At 44.3% G+C, this 14,068-nt stretch overlaps 1 protein-coding gene across 2 annotated transcripts in view; it reads left to right on the top strand.

The window, feature by feature from the left end:
* The window catches only part of STX2 (syntaxin 2), a 285,012-nt gene extending 283,075 nt beyond the window's left edge, over positions 1–1,937 (top strand). For both annotated transcript variants that reach the window (XM_085633339.1, XM_085633338.1), the window contains one exon: positions 898–1,937. In XM_085633339.1, coding sequence (XP_085489465.1) covers positions 898–975 — 78 coding nt within the window. In that variant the 3' untranslated portion in view covers positions 976–1,937. The remainder of the gene's footprint in view (positions 1–897) is intronic.
* The last annotated feature ends 12,131 nt before the right edge of the window (positions 1,938–14,068 follow it).

The following is a 14,068-nucleotide window of genomic DNA, read 5'->3' as shown; positions in this document are numbered from 1 at the left end:
TTCATGAGCACAGCCAGTCTCCTGCTGCCCTTCTCCGCCAAAACAACGAGGCAGGATCATCCTCACAAGCGTTCAATGCCTAGAACTGATTAAAGACTCTAAAATAATCCTTTTTTTCCTACATCGACAACAATTTCCTTCCAAGGGATATTCATGTTCTTTGACTGATCTGTTTACCTCTGTCTTCTTCACCAAGTACTAAATGAATTCTGCATCACAGGACCCTCGACCCCCATATCCGTAGAAGGTATGACACTCGCTGGAGTTCCCACAATAACACTCCCTCTTTAGCATGTTGTCCTCCATAAAAAAAAAACCTTTTCTTCCATTACATGTGAGATGCCAGGTCCTTTTCATGTTGAGACTCAAGCCTTTTGACGTCAAAACGAATCGACAGTCCATTTTAGGCAAGAAGGACCCTTAAAGATTAGCTCAAAGTGTAGCTAGTAAATAAAAGGAGGCTGGCGTGGTGCCCTCTAGGACACTTTGGTTGCCCTACTCTTCAATCCTATTGAAAAACTTGGGAGCTGGATTTGGATTTAACACCACGAGAACTAGTTTCCGCACTATCCTTATAGAAAAGCAGTGTCTTGTTGGATCTTTGATTGGTACAGTGATTAAGAAGTACATTGACAAGAACCTTTCATTTTTAAAGATAGTCGGTCTTTGCTGTGGTATCATGTTATTGCCGCACCATTTATTTTTATTTTTGCAATATGTTCCTGTTTATTGTAGTCGTTTAATGTTTGCCTCTGATTACTACATAGTACGTGCAAAGCAACGGAAAAGCAGAATGTCCATTGTATGCCTTTGGTCATGTACATTTTAAATAAGTAGTATTATGTAGAAAACTTTGATGTGCAAGCACAGACTAATTGCATTTTATTTGCTTTTCAGAAAATTATGTATGTTGCTGTCTGTGTAGTTATCTTGCTTGTGCTCCTTGGAGTTATCCTAGCATCAACGCTGTCCTAGCGAATGCAACCCAGATTCTTCAAGGCACTCTTCAGAGATTCCAGACCGCATCCGACCCACCGACTGGCAGCGACTAATTTCACGATACATTGTACATGGGTTTCCACAGCATTTTGTTCTGCTGTCCATGAATGCATTGTTTAATGCCAGTGAAGCTTGCCAATTAACCAAAATATCCAGAAAAGAGGGCGGGTGAGAGCGAGTTGGCTGCAGGTTGTTTTAGAAGCATCTTTGCTGGATAATCTCGCCTAATCATTATTTATTGATGCTATAGCCCAGGTGAAGATCTTCATTTCCTAACTAAATGTCTTAAAATTATGTATTCATGTAGGCAGTGTGGTTGTAGAACAGATTGTCTTTGATATAGCTTTTTACATGCTCTGCTAAGTCAATGAAGAGCAATTTCTGTATATGTCTTAAGATCTAGTTTGTTGTAAGCATTGGAGCGGTGTTAGAAATCTGGGACGAGTTGTGCTGTGAGTGTTGCAGCGTTTGCCTATGAACCACTCATGCCTTAACACTGTTTACTTTTTTGTATGGAAACTGCCCATTTTAAAATCACTTTAAGCTTTGTTAAGATTCTTTAAAAAAACAATTTTCTTACTTTCATATGAGGAAGTGTATAGCAGCTGCAGAGAAATGCATACTCCCAGGCTATAGTAGCCTTTAAGTGACTTAATTAATTTCAATAATCAAACACGGAGCACTCCGTTGACTGTAACTTCTTCTTACCTAGTGCCTTACCTTCCGGCAAGTGGCAGACTTTTTCATCTAGAGTAAATGGTTTAATTCCACCTAGTTAAGTGTTTACCTTAAATGATTTGTTTTTCAAAAAAATATTATGTTCATCCCACCAAAGGGACAGAAAAAAAAACTTGACATCAGAACACAATTATTTATTTTGCGAAAATATTTCTCTATTTGTTGGGATTGCTGAAAAGTAAAATGGCCGCTTTTCAGAGGCTTTTGTATTCTTAATTTCTTTTTTTTTTTTTAAATGAGATATTGGCACCTTGACTGTCTGCAGAGAACCAGGTGCCCATTCTTAGATCTCAATGACAGAATCAGTGCGGCCATTATTTAAAGTATTTCAAAGGTTTGAATCCCATATATTCAAGATCGGTTAGAGAAGCTGAGCTGAGTTTGAAGAACAAAGATTTCTTTAACTATGAGAGTACTTTATCCTTGAGGATAAATATCCTGTGAGGATTTATCTATTGATCGCTGAATTGAAAAGACTCAAGTGTTACATATACAAGTAAATATTTTCTAATGTAGTGAGTGACTTATGCTAGCTTTAACTTTTTCATTGGAACCAGATTCTGAATGAACCTTATATTTCAGGTTTCTTTTTTTTGACCAATGTATTTTTTGTACTATACAATTTTTATGTAATTTGTATGACCTCTTAAGCCTGTTAATTGTATTCAACCAGTCTTTGATAGAGAAAAGGTCAAATAAGACAGGACCATAGTTGACCAACATTCCAAAGTTGAACTTGTCAATGCCTTAATAATTCCAGCTGTAATCATCCCTTTATAATAGTGCCTTGTATGAATCCTATAAAGTAAGCCGTTTAGCTTTATATTATAATACACTAAAGTAGATTGTAAATTGTTTATATAATAAGCAATTTGTGTCTTAACGTAAGTATGCTCCCTTACTTACACAATATTTACATTATGAAATGTCCACCCTATTGTAAAGGGTGTGTTCTGTGCAATGCTGTGTATCTAAACTGTGAACGTCCTTATTAGGTCAGTAGTGTGTTAGCCTAAAGAAATATTAATGTTGGATCATCTTAAACAATCTTTTTGAGCCTTTGAGATGCAGTTGCTTGGTGTGCTTTATAAAATGAATGGCAAGTGTCTTATTCTACAGTTTTGCTGTTGCGCATTGATATCGGCTCATTCTGGCCTACAAATTCAGATTTTAAAAAACATGTTAATTTGGGGTAACGTGTACAGAAGATTTATCATTTCTGATTATGTACGTTTGTACATCACGGTTTGTTGCCAGACCGGAGTTCTCTGTTGCTCACGATTTTAAGACCTACTATTTGATTCTTTCCTGGTATCATGCATCAAAGAACTGTTTGTTTTTTAAACTGTATTTCCTTCGGCCCACCGCTGCAATCATGCGTCTTGAATTTTCCCTTCATGATTTCAGACCAATGCAACCCAACCCACAAAGTGGTAGCACACTGTCACTCCAATTGGTTGTATGATTGTATGAATTACCTTGAGATACGGGAAATCAAGCGTATTTATTATGCAACAGCCTCTTTCAACAAGCCATTGTTACAGCTTTCCAGCAAGGTCCACTTTGAGTGTAAATTGTATTTATTTGTATTTGCTGAAATGTACTTTGAAAGACCACGTGCGATTGTCTGAAATTGTTTTGTAACACTACACCCATGCTTCAAGCGGGTTTGATTTTTATAGATTCCATTTCTGTGAATGAAAAAAGTCAAAGGGTTTCTTCTTCATACACATACCAAAAAGTGTCTTATGTTGAATACATTTTAGGGTGTTATAATTCAGACGAAAGATATTTTTATTTTCATGGTCAGATAGTTTTATGTGTTGTGTATATATTTATATATGTATATTGTTCTGTCAGAATGTATTTATTGCTGTACCCACACTCTTTAAATATATCTGTTTTAAAGTTGCAGGTTGGGCAGTAAAGAACTGTGCTGAAATGCAGGCAGTTACACTTATGAGTCTTAAGCAGCTCATTGCTTCACTCCAGGCCTGTTTGTTGCTTCCATATATTGCACCCGAAGTCTCTGAAAGGTTTTCATTCCATTAATTACCGCAAGATCTCTGGCTTCTGTATGTAACCCCCTAACTGTGACTTGTACTTAGTCCGCCATATCCTCACTCATGGCAGTGCCTTAGTATTTAACACTATCAATTGGTTTCTATAAAATGAACAAATATTCTAGATATACTAATAAATTTTGCTAATAAAATTACCTTGTCTTTTCTGGTTTTGCAATCAATGCCATTTTGGTTCAGATACATTTGCTATTATTTTCTAAAAGTAGCTTTATTGCCTGGGTTCTCTTAACCTTATTTCTAATCGTTGTCTTTTATTTTGTCTATTCTCATATCCATGTTCTCTCCTTAACCAGCCTACTAGAGTTGTCATTGCCATTAAGTCGACAGGTGGTGTGCTGTATTTTTTCCAATATGAACATCTGTTGGGTACTCCTTCTGATTCCTCTCTTGGAGGAATTTACAATTGCACATTCCTTTGTTGATGATCTGAGACACTGCTTTGCGGCCCCTTCAGCTCTTGAGCACACCTACAATTCACATTCTCTGGCAGTGTTATGGTACAGTCACAGCAGTAAGTATTTTTCCTGTTTTCAATCTCTGGCTCCACCGCCTGATGTCTTCATTATCTATTTTGCAATAATTGTTTTATTGTTAAGTGCACTTCATAAACTTCAACAGTCTTTCCGAATAATTCCAAAACATAACTGACAGATTTTTGTAGAAAACATCACTTTATTTTTCAATACATCTAGATTTATAGCCTACTTTTTCAAGTTCAGTTCTCTGGCGGCAGATTCATAGAATAGGATTAACATGGGCAACAAGCGATATTGCCTATTACTCACTACTGGCATCAATTCTGAGAACAATCTTTCTCTTTCCTACTCTCCTCACAGCCAGACTTCCCTTCCTTATAATACCTGTTCTTATCTCTGTCCTCCTATGGCTTACTGCTCCCGATCTTACTCCATTCATTTCTGTTGAGTCTTATCTGTGGGATGTCCAGCTGGTCAACAGTGCTCAAGAAGCTGGCTTCTCACTTTGAGAATTAAGAAGGCTTAGTTTGGACTTTTCTCCAATTCCCAGGTTGGTTCATTCTTTGCTGATTATCATGCCGTTTTGCTGATCTGCGGTCCGTTTACAAATTTTACAATGAGGGTTAAACCGTTCCTCCTTCCCCTCATTTTGTGGAATTCCGGGATCTTCCTATCTCATTATTACTTTGATGGTGTATACATATTCGCACTATATTAAGAATTTACAGTGAGGGTTGAACCATTCCTTCCCCTCTTTTAGTGAAATTCCAGGACCCTCCGATTTCCTTATTTTTATGGTGTATACATAATCGCACTATATTAAGAATCGACGCCTGTTTTGAATTTTCTTTTCGTGACGTCACCCGGAGTACACCATTTTCTAATAGTAGTTGCTACAATAACCTTTTCACATCTCATTACAAGCCCTGATAAAGTTCCTTAGGCAAATAGGAACGAAACACGTTGGCTGTCCATCTGTTTTTAAATATTGTTTTGAATAAAGAAGACTTATGGACTGAATCTGTTCTTCCGGATATTTCTTGGGTGCACCTTCCTTTTCAATGAACTGGTTCATTCTAGTTCCTCTAAATATAGTCCTGCTTTATTCACCAAGCAGAGAAGACGAGAATTTTACTCCCCAGGAGTGCCTTTTTAGAAGTTTTCAGGTGCTTTATTGCTGCCTTTTCAATGAAAGAGAAACTATCTAGCACTCTACTACCCAAAGGCATCTTGGCGCTGCAAGCAAGGATACAGTTCTCGAACTACGGGATAAGCTCAGAGTAACCAGCCAAGTCTTAAGGCATTTCTTAAATATGATACGACCCACAGTGGACTTAATTTCTCTAAGTAATGAGTTCAAGAGCTTCGCCATAAAGTTAAGGGAGGGATTTACCACCTCCATGTACTTCTTCAAACCCTAGGAACGCAACTTCTCTCTCACTATTCGATCTCATATGATGTACAGGGATATACCACTGAAACCTCGTGGCAATGAAACTGGAACCGACATTTCATGCTACGTGTGCCAAACCTAGTGCTTTAAACATGGCCCTTTTGTGGAGTAGAAGCCTGTGGAGCTTATGCAGTCCCCTGGCTACTTACGGATACCTAGTTAGATTAAAAATGAGGCAGGCTGCTGCATTATGCGCCACTTGAAGTCTAGATTGCAGTGCCCATTTCACCCCCCAATACAGGGCATTGTAATAATCGAGGCAGGAGGCAATCAAGGCTGTCTTGCGTGACATGATGAGAATTAAAGGAAAGATGTCGATCTGATAAGAGACTTCTAGCTGCAAATTCCTTACCAAAGAATTATCCCCCAAACGTCAGACTGGATCTGGGCATTTTTCCTGAGGGTGGGTTTGTTTGCCTCTGCGTGGCATTGTCTGCACCTGAAGTGACATGTGTGGTGCATAGATAGGCGCCACCCCAGCACGCTGTTGTCTGTTCTTTTTGAGACACGTAGCACAAATCTGGAGAGAGCTACCCCAGTCAATTTTTGACTGACCTTTTTTGACATTCTGTTGTAGTCTTTTTGAGGTTTTTCCCCTGGTGTAGCAGGATATCCACTAGGAAGGCTGGCTTCAAGCCCTGTGGCGCATTCCATTGGCAGATGTTGGTGACTGACCCGCATCTTTTGCCTCTGGTGCCTCCACCATGACCATGATGCGACGACCTGCCTTGACTTCTGCTCCTTGCTCCCCAAGGCCTTTATGGAGCGCTCCCTTAAGCTCCTTGCCACCCGACACCACAACGGTCTCGATCTCGTTCGAGAGGAAGGTCTTGGGATCGGTCACTGAGCCTGAGATCCTCGTCACACTCCAGTGCATCGGGTAAGTCCCACAAGTACAAGAAGAGTTAGAAGTTGAAAAGGTCTTCGACTTAGCACCGTTCATCAAAGTCATCTGCCAAGATAAGAGATAGTCATTCGAGACCTGGTCCCACGGTTGATCCAGCGCATGAGCTGGCTCCACACTTTTCCAAGTTTTTGGGAGCTGGAGCGACCTTTGCCCAACTCTGAGATCTATCAGGCCATGTACCTCTTGTTTAGGCAGCATGTTCCTGCTGGTGTGCCTTCAGGCACCGCAGGTTCAGATAGGTGCCCCCACCGATTTTCTGCTTTTGGCTTCACCCCCAGCTCTATTCGGGCCCCTTGGATCCACGGATGATTTTGGACCGTTGCCGGTCGTACCACCCCGACCTTCCCTGGCGCTGGTCCCGACTCAGCTTTGACTGGTGTTATGCCTTCCGGGCCCTGTTCCTATATGCTGGGATTCAAGGAGGATATGGAGGGGTAGATGGATCCTGAAGAATTCCAGCCCCTAGACCCCAGCATGGACTGGTGTGAGGATTTGGTGACCTGCACTGGCCAGTCCACCACTGGCCTAGCAGCCACAGACTCCAAACCTCTTTACTTTGCCCTCTTACCTTCATGGGCACCCAGATGGAGGCAGGATCCACCATCACCTTTCCCACTGGACATCTATAACATTAGACAGTTGGGTTCTTCGGATTGTCCAAAGGGACTACTCCCTCCCATTCGTGACTACCCTTCCACCCATGACACTCACTTGCAGCAGGCTGACGGAGGACCATCTATTCTTGCTCCGCCAGGAAGTGATGACTGTCTTGGCCACGGAACTATATAGAGGGTGCCGACGCCAGAAGTAGGTTGTTTTGTTTCCTACTACTTTCTGGTACCCAAGAAAGACTAACCCATTGTCCTATCCTAGACCTGCTCCCTCTCAATTTCTTCCTCAAGAAGAAGCTCAAAATGCTCACACTCGCTCAAGTCCGGTCTGCCCTGGACCCGGGCAACTGGATGGTAGCTTTGAACTTCAGACATATACTTCCAAATTCCCACCCTGCCTTCCCACAGCAATTACCTGCAGTTCATAGTGGGCCTTGAGCAGTTCTAGTTAGTCGTGCTTCCTTTTGGCCTTACCAGCACCCCACGGGTGTTCATTAAGGTGATGGTGGTGGTAGCAGCTCATCTGCGGAGATCAGATGTGCCAGTCTTCCCTTATCTCGACGACTGGCTGTTGAAGGCGGGTTCTCCCCAAGCTGTCTACCACCTTCAGACTGCGTGGACCTCCTGCACTCGCTTGCATCCCCATCCAGAAGTGGTGCTATATTTTTCATCAATGGGGAGATCCTTGGTTAGATCTGTTCACCACCGCTGCGAATGCGCAATGTCAGCAGTTCTGCGTGTGGGAGTTTCCAAGGCGACTCTAATACGATTTTCGGCTCGAGTGGAGCTCGGGCCTCCTGTACTCCTTTCTGTTCATACCTCTCCTGCCCAGAGTTCTCAAGAAGATTGGGAATGGCCTGGCCCAAGTCATCCATGTGGCTCCGGACTGGGCTTGGAGAGTTTGGTATCCAGAGTTGTTGAGCATGGCCATCAGTCCTTCGTTCAGGCTGCCTCTTCAGGAGTATCTTCTGTCGGAGCAGCAGGGTAGGATTCTCCACCCAAACCTTTCAGCTCTCCGTCGTCATGCGTGGAGATTGAGCGGTGACAGCTTTCGTCATTCTGCACGAAATCTGCAATGTTATCTTGGCAGCCAGGCGTCCCTCCACCAAGGCTTTGCACCTGCCATTGGGGCACACTTTTGGCATAGTGCGCAGAGAAACAGGTCAACCCTCTTTCTGCTGACCCTCTCTCAGGTCCTTCTTTTTATCCTTTCTCTTGCCCAGCAGGGCTTTGCTCCGGGCTCCCTAAAGGGCTATCTTTCTGCCATCTCTGCCTTTCTTCGGTTGCCGGATCAGTCATTTGGCTTCAAATCCGTAGTTGTAAATAGATTCATGAAAGGTTTGCAATACATGTTTACACCTCCGCCCTTCATCCCTCAGTGGGACCTTAATCTGGTCTTAACTTTTCTGATGTGCGTTCCCTTCGAGCCATTGCACAATTGTCCTCTCAGGCGCCTTACGATTAACACTGTCTTCCTGGTGGCAATAACATCTGCCCAGAGGGTCAGTGAGCTTCAGGCTTTGACATCCAAGTGTCCGTACCTGAACATCTTCCCAGATAATCTGGTTCTTCCCACTAGGGCTTCCTTTCTGTCGAAAGTTGTCACTCCCTTTCACGTAGGCCGGACCATCGCCCTGCCTACCTTTTACACTCCGCCTCATCCCTCTGAGGAAGAGGATTGGCTTTTTGGCCTAAACCAAAAAAGAGCTTTGCCGTTCTACCTTGACTGCACAAGAGTTCTGGTTGGAAGATCAACTCTTCGTGGGGTATGTTGGAGCGAAGAAGGGAAAGGTCGTGCTGAAACAGACTGTTTCCCAATTTATCATGCTCTGCATTTAGATATGCTATGCATTGACCAAGAAGCAACCCTGAGGGCTTGTGTGCTTATTCCACCACAGCCAAAGCTGCAACCATTGCGTTAGAACGCGGAGTCCTGGTCCTGAAAATCTCCCAGGCAGCAAGTGGGCCTCTCTGCACACATTCACAAAACACTACTGGTTTTCTAGGGACATGGCTTTCTCCTTTCAGGGTCCTAGTTTTCCACACCAGTAGTCCGTGTTCTTTGTGGCTTTGTGCTCCTGGAGTGGAAAGTTGTGAAAAGAAACTTATGTCAGCGCTCTGGGTGGTACCTATATAGCCACCGCGCACGTCACTTTTGGCATCGACACTCCGATGACGCCATGCAGAGACTGTTGTCACCACCTACTGGTGCGCGAGGGTACTGCTTACGAAAAATTTCCCGATTCAGTCTGACGCCTGGGGATTTTTCTGAGGTAAGGACAGAGAGCGCGTTCAGGACCGCCCCAGCTGGAGCCTATACCGGGGTGTTGACATGTTCGGCCTCTCAGCCGGAGCTGCATGTGTCAACTGGCAGCACTGGAGAGCTATTACTGCGGAACATATTTTCCAGATCAGTCTAAAGCAGGAAGAATAATTTATGGGTATGAAGATGTATCCATTAGACGGTGGGAATATAGTGTATTCACAGAGTATCCAGTCAATAAGTCCAGAGTGTAATAAAGGTAACATCAGTGAGGCCTAAGGTTTCTCTGCATGATCTCAAGTTGTAGCCACTTCACTGAACATTGTGTGGGATGCACAGCTGCATTTGATAGATGAAACCATCATCAATCCCACACAGGTGTGGGAGTCTACTGCTCATTCTTAGAGATGTAACTCTTCGGTCTTCTGGGAAGCAGCAGACTGGAGGTCTTGAAAAACACTGCTTCATATGGGAAGCTCCAGACACTCCAGCTGTGAGGCATGAAAGATACAGTAGCACAACCTGAGGTCTCGGAAGGAGGCAGGCAGAAGACCACCAAGAAGCACTAGAGATGTTCTGCATGAAGTAGATCACTGCCTTAGGGGCGACATCAACCAGACATGAGCTAGGACAAACAGGTGAACCGTTTGGCAGCAGTGTACCAAAAATTAGGGACGAGGGCGTGCCAGAGCAACTCACTGATGTCACACCACCTTTTTTCAAAACATTGTGCAGTAACCCTTCACCAGGACTCTGCCAGGGTCCAGAAAAGAACAGAAAGCAATCGATTGCTTCCTGCTTAAGCATCCGGCATCAGCTGCTCATCTGATGTGTTATGTTAAGCTGGAGTGACTCCATCCCTTCCCACTGCTCTGACTCCGAAAGCAGAAGCTACCTGGGCAGGAGCAGGTAAGCACAGAGCAAAACAGCATGCAAGAGAGAAGAGAAGAGGGAAAACGGGGGCAGCAGGAGAGCAGAGGGTGCCAAAGTCGGGCATAAAGCAGTGTGTAACAGGTCACATTGAAGGGGGTATCAGAGCTAGAAAGACAACCTGCAGAGGCACCAGGGACAGAGTGCAGGAGGGTTCTCCCGGGCAGACAGACATCAAAGGGGAGCATGTTCAGCCTCAGTACTGGGTGCCAGTCTCCCTTCTTGGAGCACAGCCTCCCTTAGTAGTATTCCACACCCTAGTGCACAGTCTCATTCATTGCTTGTGTGTCTCACACCTAGCTGCTCTGCAGTATCTCACAGTTGGAATTCTGTTGAAGTGCAGTACAATCTCGCTCACTGGAGGTGGGTTGCACACTCTGGATCTTACTCTCGACCACTGTAAGTTTTATCTCCTGTAGCACAACTTACCGAACTGTGAAGTCTCACATCATGGCGTATAGCCTCGCTCGGTTGTCAATCCTACAAATTGGTGTACAGCCCCCCTTCATTCTGTGCGAGGACACCCCTGGTTCTATTCCGGAACCTCAGTGTAACCCTCACTAGGCTCATGGTGCCCTTTTTTGAGCCCTTTCATTCTTGCCCTCTCCAATTTCTGCCTTTGAAAGTAACATTTCGAGTCACAATTACTTCCCTCAGGCGCGTGAGTGGGATACAAGCTCTCATGCTGAAAGGGTCCTTTTTAGGTCTTGCCTACGCAGCGCGCATGTGTTGCATAGGACGAGGCCTTTAGGAATCTATTCAGTTTTTCGGCCAAAAACGTGCACGCATTGCATTGCTTTCAATGGCAACGCTTGCACGTTTGGCGAATCCCTTGCGGGAGTGAGCTTTGAAACCATCTGTTTGTAATTAACTTTCAAACAGATGGTGCCCTTGCTCGCTCAGGGAAACGCTGTGTGTGTTCTGGGCCGCACTCCTCCCACTTGTTTTTCTTTCTTCTGTGCAAGTGTCATTCGTCAGTAGGTAGTCTCCTTGAAAGTGTGTGCTTTCGGTTAACAGCATACCCAGTAGTCGGTAACATAGCCTCGCTGTTTCTGGGCAGTGTTAATTTGCCTTCCTAAGTTTTCCCTTCTCAAAGGACGCAGGGGGCCAGGAAAACAAAACTTAAACATTGCTGTACTTGGTTCTTTCCTTATCAGTTGCATCCACTTAGAAACCTGTTATCTAGCTTTGCTCTTGCATGGGAGAGGCTCGTAAACTTGTGTTTTGCTAAGGGTGCAGTCTGTCTAAGTGAATGGTTGCCTGCGTGCTGGAACTACCAGGTTACACTGAGCAGAGCGCTGCCTTTAGTATTCTTCCTTCGTATCTACAATTTAAATATTTTTGGGCTATCCAGAAGAAATACTGTATACCACACTTCGGGGAGACGTGTATGTGTAACCACATCCACAGAGGGTTATTGTATTGCAGTGTGCGGTGGCGCTGCAGGAGAGGTTTTTCCATTGTAGCATTAACACTGGGAGGCCAGGCTGCAAGCGGAGTGTAAGCTCCTCCTGTGGCTCTGGGTACCGGGAGGCTGTTGTATTGCAATCCTTCTCTGTGGGAGTTGGAGCACCTTTCGGCAGTGTGAGCCCCCAGGGTTACAGGATAAAGGCTCACACGGCTGCCTGTTTGTGCCCCGCCTTTCCGCGGGCAAGTAGACCTATTCTGTGTATGGAGGGGGTGGCGATCTAGCACGGCTTTTCCAGCTCTCCCGGACAGATCTGCTTTCTCAGCCCCGCTCTCCTCCCCCTCGGTCTCTGTTGGGATCTTCGGCCGTAGTTGGTACTCCTAACGCTACCTCTTCGCCCTCACAGCTGGATCGTGGCTGACAGAACTTGGACGGCCCCTTTCAGTCAGTTGCTGCCCTGCCTCCCCTGGCTCAACTGGTCCCCCAGTGGTGGTGGCTCTGGAGGTGATGTGTTATCGCTGACTGCTAGCATTTGCCGATTTTCACAACGACATTTGGTCATTTAAAATGTGAGGGATGGTAAAAGCCTGTTGTTTTTTTATTTTACCCCGTCTTGTCTTGGCTCTGATCAAACTTTAACGTGAAAGGAGAGTACGCCTGCGCTAGATCGATATTAGAGATACCACACAGAAATGCATTTACTTTTATTGTCCAACGGAGTCCCTAACGCAGGGAGAGTATGTAACATCTTTCGCACTCCCCAGAATGTGCCCTCATTAGTTGGATACATTATGCAAGAAGTTTCCAACGCTCGCGTTGTAAATCGCAGTTCAATATCTCTACTTGTGCTCTTGTCATGTTAACTCGAGTGTCATTTCTGTTTCCATTCATTCTAAAGGGCTACAACGTCTGATAATTTGCCACTGGTAGCACGCTTGCACAGGGGATTTTTATTTATTTATTATTTGTTCCACCTTAGATCTTAATCCTTTAATGGTCCATAACTTTTGCAATCAAATTAATCCTTTACCCTATTCAATAGGGCAAAGGATTCATTTGGCAATAGGGCTTATTGGCAGTCCCACCGGCAACCGGGGGATGGGATGGGGTGAGGAGGAGCGTGGCTGTGACCGTGTCCTGAAATCACAAGCAAATGTTTAGCAATATTACTAACATTACTTAACCCGAAAATCTGTTTTCTTGCAGCTGAAACGCCACCATCGTGTGAAAAGCAACAATCATATAGGTTTTCCTAGAAAAAGCGTATATCCTGTGGGTATTTGTTATTCTTAATATTCTAGACCATTTACATAGTACACATGAACAGCGTCCTGCCTACATATGAGATGTTTTTGTCACCCTAGTATTGGTACAATATTAGGGGTCTGAAAGAGATCAAGCGCAGCCAGCATTTGACAACCCGTTTCTCTCCCACAGCTCTTTCAATCCTGCTTCCAAAGATTTCACTCACCCCATGTCACGCTCACAACCATAACTTCGCATCTGCACCAACGCCTCCTTTGACTGCATGCCCCAGTGTGTAGCAATTGTATAGCAATTCAATTCCTAGCAGCACAGCACCCATGATAATGTGCTGCATGGCTAAACACTTATAAGGTCCTAAAGGCGAGACCTGTTGGCTATGCCAATGCTTGTCAAAGTTTGACGCTGAGAGGGTAGTCCTTAGAACTAACCCAAAGTTCCTACCGAAGGCGATGTTTTCTTTCTACCTTAACCAGACAATTGAACTACCAGTGTTCTTTGTGCACCCAGTCGCAGTAGCAGAAAGAGCACTTCACATGCAAGATGTAAAGCGGGCCCTCATGAACTACACTGGTGAGACAAAATTATTTAGTAAAACGCAAGTTATTTGTCGCCTACCAGAGTTTTCTGTCATGCCTTTCATGATGCCAGTGGATGTAGTCTGAGAGGTGTTGGGTTTTCCACTGTCCTGGACAGGTTAAGATTGATTTCTTGATGCAAATATTCACCTTTGGCCCCTCCTTGTCAGACAATCTTGCTTCCCTTTAATAAGGCTTCTTTAATCCATTAAGTATGTTTGGATCGGGCTGATCTCTGTTCCAGCTATTAGTGAGCAGGTATCACAGGATTTTCTTTCCATGTCTCATTCCTGAGCCTCGCTCCCTTCTGTGGTGATCCTCCTTAGATGCCAAGTTTACTGGCATACCCATTCTCTTT

The sequence above is a fragment of the Triturus cristatus genome, chromosome 11 (genome assembly GCF_964204655.1).
Source record: "Triturus cristatus chromosome 11, aTriCri1.1, whole genome shotgun sequence".
Lineage (NCBI taxonomy): Eukaryota > Metazoa > Chordata > Amphibia > Caudata > Salamandridae > Triturus > Triturus cristatus.
The sequence above is the reverse complement of the archived record's forward strand: the minus strand, read 5'-3'. Positions and strand labels throughout refer to the sequence as shown.